The sequence below is a fragment of the Rhinopithecus bieti genome, unplaced genomic scaffold (genome assembly GCF_001698545.2).
Source record: "Rhinopithecus bieti isolate Rb0 unplaced genomic scaffold, ASM169854v2 scaffold_37406, whole genome shotgun sequence".
NCBI lineage: Eukaryota > Metazoa > Chordata > Mammalia > Primates > Cercopithecidae > Rhinopithecus > Rhinopithecus bieti.
Window position 1 is genome coordinate 14,590 of NW_016815452.1, and position 8,376 is coordinate 22,965.

At 39.2% G+C, this 8,376-nt stretch overlaps 1 protein-coding gene across 1 annotated transcript in view; it reads left to right on the plus strand.

Moving 5' to 3' along the window:
- Positions 1-3,371: 3,371 nt before the first annotated feature.
- LOC108515964 (centromere protein I-like) overlaps positions 3,372-8,376 on the plus strand; it is a gene marked incomplete at its 5' end in the record, with an annotated part of 16,769 nt that continues 11,764 nt past the window's right edge. The window contains 2 exons of the mRNA XM_017853172.1: positions 3,372-3,418; positions 3,549-3,767. Of these exons, the coding sequence (XP_017708661.1) occupies positions 3,372-3,418; positions 3,549-3,767 (266 nt within the window). The remainder of the gene's footprint in view (positions 3,419-3,548; positions 3,768-8,376) is intronic.

The window sequence follows — 8,376 nt, forward strand, 5'->3', positions numbered from 1 at the left end:
ATTACAGGCGTAAGCACTGCCACCTGCCTGAAATTTTTTTTTTTAAACAGTCTGGCTCTGTCCACTCCCAGGCTATAGTGCGGTGGTGCAGTCTTCACTCACTGCAACCTTTGGAGCCTCTGGGCTCAAGCCGATCCTCCCACTACTCAGCCGTCTTGAGTAGCTGGAACTAGAAGCATATGCCACCACCCCAGCTAATTTTTGTATTTTTTTTGTAAAGAGCTTTTGCCATGTTGCCCAGGCTGGCTCAAAATCCCTGGATTCCAAGAGCTCTGCCTGCCTTGGGCCTCCCTAAGTGCTGGATTACAGGTGTGAGCCACTGTGCTTGGCCAGGAATTTTTCATGTCCACTTTTTATGTGAACCTTTTTCTCCCCTTAACTGTTAGGTGGAATACCTGATATTTCTAGTGGTTTTGATATTTTCGCACTTGAGAATTTTCATAACTGCTTGGAGCTTAATGCTTTATTGTCTGTTATTTACGTAGTAAGTCTGGTTGTTTAGAATGTTCTATGAATTCGTCTCATGGCTTCCCTGAAGGCTAAGGGTAGTTTTATGATAATCACTGGTGATTTTGGTAAAAAGTAAATTATACATTAGAGCACTGATAGTTTTAAAACCTTCACCAAACCTTTTTCCTTTGTATTATTACACCTTTAGCTGGAAATGTGAACACTTTTGCCTACTCTTGTATCCTGAATGTTACGGTTTCTTATTGCAAGAGAGACAACGTTGGATCCACGAACTCTTGTCTAAACTGCTCCATATGTAGGGTGGCTGTCCACTACTGCAGTGCACAGTGGAGAGCAACAGAACTTCTTGCTGCACTTCTATTTGGATTCTATGAGAAGGTAACGTTACTGTTTTCCCCATTGGGATTTTTGTGAAAGGATTTAAATTTTATGTACAACCATTAAAGTGGGCTATGATCTTATTTATTAGCATCATTAAAATAACCTCACATTTTGGAGTTCATGATTATTTTCTCGCCAGAATAACTCATTTTCATAAACAAAGGGGAAAAACAAATGCCTTTATTTAGGGCCAGGTACCACTACATTGACCTGTGTTAATACTGGCCCTAGAGAGAAGTCTGTTGTTAGCATTATTTTTTGTTCATCCCATTCCCAACCCTGGCAGAAACCAAAAATATCTTGTTGTTTCTTCAGATCTCCATTTCTACCTTTCAATTGCCTTACTTCTCTTGCTACCTAGTACCCTTTTATTGTTTTATAGTATATGACTTGGACAGAACTATAGGTTGGTGCAAAAGTAATTGCAATTTTTGCCATTACTTTTGCACCAATTTAATATTATCCATGAAGTATCCATTATAGTCTCACTTTTCCCAGCTTCCTCTACTAATACCTAGTTGTCTTGTGTTATGCATTTGCTTAGAAACATGCTTCTTTGTTTTCTAGGTTGACAGCTAACTCATATGATAAATAAGTATTATGGGACTTAAGGAGAAAGAAATACTTCCTTAATCTACCCTGTCCCCCTAACTCTAAGACCTTTCCCCCCCAAAAAATGAAAGATTTGAGTAATGGCCTTCTGGAAATAATCCTCTATAGTGTGGTTGATGTTTGGTAAAGTATATTTTAAGCAAGCTTGTAGTTACTTGTTTATTTAGGAGTTAGGCATGTCCAAAGCTAATGTTGTATTATTGCTTATCTTATACTGATGATTCTTTGGGTGAACTTAGTTGAGGAGTTCTGGGGAATACTCTATATACTGATGTTATCATTCTTCCTCCAAGGTGTGTGACATATATATAAATTATAACCTTCCGTTAGTGGTGTTGTTTCCTCCTGGGATCTTCTATTCTGCACTCCTCAGCCTGGATACCAGCATCCTGAACCAGCTGTGTTTTATTATGCACAGGTACAAAGCCTTTTTACCATTTTATGAAACAATGTATTATAATTCTCTCTTCCTCTTTCAGCTATAATACAATAAATATTCCTACTCGTCTTCTGCCAGGGCCTCTGGAAATCGGAAATGTGGCTTGCTTTTGGACATGACCTTCCGATATGGGGCCATGGTAGCCGTGTTGTTTTTAACTCCTCCACTGCTGTGGCTACGGAATAAAAAAAAAAATCATAGTTAAGGACTTGTTGTGCAATGGTACTGTTGCACTCAGCGTTGTTCATTCTAATTGCTGTGTCTTCAGGAAAAATTAGTCATTTGGTGATAATTGCTTTGAGTGTTTGTAGCTTCTCCGGTAAAAATAACATTTTCTGGGAGATAAGGGGAGCTATTGCCAATTATGTGAAACTATAAGTATTATTTCTGGTCTCCTCTAATTCTTTCACTTGTGGACTGAAATTAGTTTCTTCAGTCCATAAGTATAGACTTTTTTTTTTGAGACGGAGTTTCGCTCTTATCACTCGAGTGCAGTGACATAATCTCAGCTCACTGCAACCTCTGCCTCCCGGATTCAAGCAATTCTCCCCCTCAGCCTCCCGAGTAGCCGGGATTACAGGCGCCTGCCACCACACCTGGCTAATTTTTTGTATTTTTCGTAGAGCAGGGTTTCACCATGTTGGCCAGGCTTGTCTCGAACTCCTGACCTCAGGTGATCCACCCACCTTGGCCTCCCAAAGTGCTGGGGTTACAGGCATGAGCCACCATGCTCAGCTTAGTGTAGACCTTGTTGGCATAACTTGTAGGGCTATGTCAAGGTTAAAATGTTTAAAAACTAATTAGTTGTTAATAGTTCTCAGACAAGAATTTCCCCTTTATCCTTTCTGCTGCACCTTTTTTTTTTTTTACATTAGGAAAATATATTCTTTATCAGTGACTGCTTTTGAGCCTCTATTAATTTTTTTTTAATTATTTTACTTTAAGTTCTGGGATACATGTGCAGGACGTGCAGGTTTGTTACGTAGGTATTCATGTGCCATGGTGGTTTGCTGCACCTATGAACCCATCATCTAGGTTTTAAGACCTGCATGCATTAGGTATTTGTCTTAATGCTCTTCCTCCCCTTGCCCCCCACCCCCTGGCAGGCCCCAGTGTGTGATGTTCTCCTCCCTGTGTCCATGTGTTCTCATCATTCAACTCCCATTTATGAGTGAGAATTCTATTAAATTTGTAATAGTGAAACATTGAAAGCATTTTTCATTGCTTATTTTTTATTTAGTCAAGTATACAACTTAAGTATACAACTTATTGAGCCTCTATTAATTTTCACTTGAGAATGTACCACAAAAGGATAAAATCCTTAACTAGACCACTGGATATTTGTGTATATGCACATTTGCATATATTTACATTTAAAATGTATGGGTTTTTTTTAAATTTTACCATTTCAAAGGCATTATGTTCAAAGTCATGTTAAATGTTTCATTCTGTTTGTTTTTTCTGTTAGGTATCGTAAAATTTGACTGCTGCAAAGAAAATGAGTTGGTACAAAAGGTATGAATAAGAAAGCTCTGTGTTAAATCACTGTTGTTTAAAATTAAGTCTAGATATTTATGACCTGATGGGAATAAGAAGGAAAGGGAGAATAGGTGATAGTGACAATTTTTTATTTCTTTCCCGTTAGACAAAATCAGAGTTCAATTTCAGCAGCAAGACTTATCAAGAATTTAATCACTATTTGACATCAATGGTTGGTTGCCTGTGGACATCTAAACCCTTTGGGAAAGGAATATATATTGACCCTGAAATCCTAGAAAAAACTGGAGTGACTGAATATAAAAACAGTTTAAATGTAATCCATCATCCTTCTTTCTTGAGTTATGCTGTTTCCTTTTTGCTGAAGGTAAGGGTATTTAAAGAATTTTAGATTTTGTATAGTAATACTGTGATGGCGGATATAGGAAATGCCATAAATTTAATGTGTCTGAATTGTAAGACATGTTTAGTAATTTTTTTTTAAGTAACAACTAAATTTTGGGCATTGTGCTAGGCTCTGGGATTCCAGTTAATTTAAGTAAGTTTCTGTCCTCTAAGAGAGCTTGGGCTTGTAGCAGAGACAGGCTTGTAAACAAATTACTATAATACAGTGTGGCAAAATGAGAAAAGGTTCAGTTGTAAGAAGGATGGGGGAGTGATTAGTCCAGTCCTGCCTGGGTAGAGGTGGTGCCATGTAAGGAAAGGCTTCATAGATGTGGAAGCTCTCATAAAATCCTTCTAGACAAGATAGAAAATGTAGGCTAGATGATAGTACAATTAGAGTTAGAATCTTAGTCAAAGACTGCTGATTTAATGGATTGATATCAATGGAGGAGGGTTTATGTTTGTGTGTGTCCTTTCAGGACTTAATTCTCAGCCCTGTCACTTTCAACATTATGTGTGTGTGACATGGAGAAGAACTCAAATGGTAGTATCTGAAATGCATGGATGAGACAACAGGGTGGAATTACAAATAACCTGAAGGAATTTGGACTCAGGATTCCCTTAACAGACCGGAACATTGAGAAATTTAACAAAATGAAAAAAAAGTGTGCAGGGTGCGGGAGATATTCATTGAATAAATTTTAATATACGTATACAATGAACCAGGCACTATAGTGAGTAAGACCCTCTGAGTGTTGTCATTAGAGAGCTTAACATGTAGTCAGGGAGGCAGTCATTAAACAGACATCTTAGAAAAAACAATAATGAGTGACATAATAGGAGAAAGTACAGAGGATGATGAAAAAATATAAAGGGGCGCTAAGTTCAGGATTTGCAGAAATGATGCTGATTGGAATTTTGAAGTGTGAACATGAGCTTGTCAAGATAAGAACAGAGTTTGAGGAAAAGTGTGAAGATGCAGAGCAAATATAGAACAGAAGTCAACAAACTTTTCTTGTAGAGGGCCAGATTGTAAATATTTCAGATTTTACAGGCCACGTGGTCTGTGTCAAGAGTACTCAACTTTATCATTGTAGCATGAAAGCAACTGTAGACAAAGCATAAACAAATGGTTATAGTTGTATTCCAGTAAAAAATTTATTTACAAAGCCAGGTGTTGAGCTAGAGTTTTGGTCTTGGGCCGTGGTTGGATGACCCCTATGTTAGAGCCTGTCATGTTTGAGGAACATGAGGTAGAATTGTAGGGCTAGAGCGGTGATTCTACACTGACTGAGCAACAGAATTGTCAGTGGTGCTTTCTCTTTTTTTTTTTCTTTTTTTTTTTTTTTTGAGAGGGAGTCTCGCTCTCTCACCCAGGCTAGAGTGCAGTGGTGCAATCTTGGCTCGCTGCAACCTCTGCCTCCCAAGATCAAGCGATTCTCCTGCCTCAGCCTTCCGAATAGCTGGGATNAAAAAAAAAAAATCTATCTTTTGTTATGGAAAAGTGTCAAACATAACAAAGGTAGAATAGTATGAGGAGGCCAGTCACGGGGTGGCTCACACCTGTAATTGTAGCAGTTTGGGAGGCCAAGGCAGGCAGATCACTTGAGGTCAGTAGTTTGAGACCAGCCTGGCCAACATGGCAAAACCCCATCTCTACTAAAAGTACAAAAAATTAGCCAGGCGTTGTGGCATGTGCCTGTAGTCCCAGCTACTCAGGAAGCTGAGGCAGGAGAATCACTTGAACCCAGGAGGCAGAGGTTGCAGTGAGCCGAAATGGCATCACTGCACTCCAGCCCGGGTGACAGAGCAAGACTCCATCTCAAAAAAACCAAAAAACAAAACACAAGAACAACAAAAAACAAATACACAGTTCAATGGCTTTTAGTTTAGTCATAGAGCTGTGCATCCATCACCATCATCAATTTTAGAACATTTTCATTATTCCCAAAAGAAACATCACACCCCATAGCTATCATTCCCCATGGCCTCCCACCTCCCAGTCTTAAGCAAACACTAATCTACTTTATATATCTATGTATTTACCTGTTCTAGAAGTTCCTTTGTTTTTGAGACAGAGTCTCGCTCTGCTGCCCAGGCTGGAGTGCAATGACATGATCTCGGCTCACTGCAACCTCTGCCTCCCGAGTTCAAGCTATTCTCCTACCTTAGCCTCCCAATAGCTGGGATGACAGGCGTGTGCCACCATGCCTGGCTAATTTTTTTGTATTTTTAGTAGAGACAGGGTTTCACCATGTTGGTCAGGCTGGTTTCGAACTCCTGACCTCGTGATCCGCCCACCTCAGCCTCCCAAAGTGCTGGGATTACAGGTGTGACCCACCCGGCCCGGCCTCTAGAAGTTTCAAATCAATGAAATCATACAATATGTGGTCTTCTGTGACTGGCTTCTTTCTTTTTCTTTTTTGAGACAGAGTCTTGCTCTGTCACCTGGGCTGGAGTGCAGTGATACCATTCCAGCTCACTGCAACCTCTGCCTCCTGGGTTCAAGCGATTCTCCTGCCTCAGCCTCCTGAGGCACTTGCCACCATGCCCAGCTAATTTTTTGTATTTTTAGTAGAGACAGGGTTTCACCATGTTGGCCAGGCTGGTCTCTAACTCCTGACCTCAGGTAATCTGCTCTACCTCCCATAGTGCTGGGATTACAGGCATGAGCCACAGTGCCCGGCCTGGCTTCTTTCACTTAGCATAATGTTTTCAGCATTCAGCTATCTTATGGCATGTATCAGTACTTTGTTTTTACTGATAAATAATATTCCTTTGATAGATATGACACATTTTATTCATTTATCAATTGATGGACATTTTGTTGTTTTCACTTTTGGTGATTGTGAATAAGTATTCTTGTAAAAGGTTTTGTGTGGACATATGTTTTCATTTCTCTTGGGTGTATATACCTTGGGTATATATACTTAAGAGTGGGAATACTAGATCATATGATGACTCTATGTTTAACCACTGGAAGAACTTCCAGACTGTTTTCCAAAGTGGCAGCACCATTTCACATTCCCATCAGCGGTATGTGAGAGTTCCATTTTCTCCACCTCTTTCCTAACATTTTTTATCTTTTTTTTTTTTTTTTTTTTTTTTTTTGGTTCTAGCATCCTGGATGTGTGAAGTGGTATTTCATTGTGGTATTAATTTGCATTTCCATGGTAGCTATTGATGTTTAGCATCTTTTCATGTGCTTATTGATCATTTATTTATTTTCTTTGGAGAAATTCTATTCAGACTGTTTGCTCATTTAAACATTTTTTTTTAAGTTTTTTAGTTGCTTAATTTTTTTTTTTTTTTTTTGAGATGGTCGTTCGGTAGCTCAGGATGGAGGGTAGTGGCACAATCACAACTTACTACAGCCTCGAACTCCAGAGCTCAACTCCCACTTCAGCCTCCTGAGTAGCTGGGACTACAAGTGCATACCACCACTCCTGACTCATTTTTTGTAGACAGGGTTTCACCATATTGCCCAGGCTGGTCTGGAACTCCTGGGCTCAAATGGTCCATCTGGGTTGGCCTCCCAGAGTGCTGGGATTACAGGTGTGAGCCACCACACCTGGCCCTTTGCTCATTTTTTTAATGAGTTTATTTGTGATTTTATTATCAAGTTATAATAGTTCTTTTATATTCTAGATACAAATCCTTTATCAAATATGTAATTTGCAAAAGTTTTCTCCAATTTTGTGGGTTGTCTTCACTGTTTTGTTAATGTCTTTTGATTTACAAAAGTTTTAATTTTGATGAAATGAAATTTCACTTTTTTTTCCTATTGCTTATGCTTTTGTTGTCAGAGCTTAAGAAATCACTGCCTAACCCAAGGTTATTAAGATTTACTCCTCTGTTTTGTCTGAGAATTTTATAGTTTTAACTCTTATATTTGGGTTTTTTAAATCAATTTTATCTCTTGTATATGTTGTGATTTAAGTAAACAACTTCATTTTTGTGTGTGTGAGTACACAAATGTACCCACACCATTTGTTGAAAAGGCTACTCTTTCCCATTAAAATGTCTTGGCACCCTTGTCTAAAATCAATGGACCATAGATGTATGGACTCTTAATTCTATTTTATGGAGCTATATGTCTATCCTTATGCCAGTAAATGCTGTCTTGATTAGTATAGCTTTGTAGTAAGATTTGAAATCAGAAAATATGAGTTCCCCAACTTGTTCTTCTTTTTCAAGATTGTTTTGGCTATTCTTGGTTCCTTGAAATTCCATATGAATTTTAGAACCAGCTTATTAATTTCTATAAAGAATCCAGGCCGGGCACAGTGGCTCACACCTGTAATCCTAGCACTTTGGGAGACTGAGATGGGTGGACCACCTGAGGTCAAGAGTTCGGGACCAGACTGGCCAACATGGTGAAATGTTGGCCGTTTCTCTACTAAAAGTACAAAAATTAGCCAGGCGTGGTGGCACATGCCTGTAATCCCAGCTACCAGCTACTCGAGCCGCTGAGGTGGGAGAATCACTTGAACCCGGGGAGCGGAGGTTACAGTGAGCTGAGATTGCGCCACTTCACTCCAGCCTGGGTGAAAGAGCAAAACTCTGTCTCAAAAAAAAAAAAAAAAAAAAAA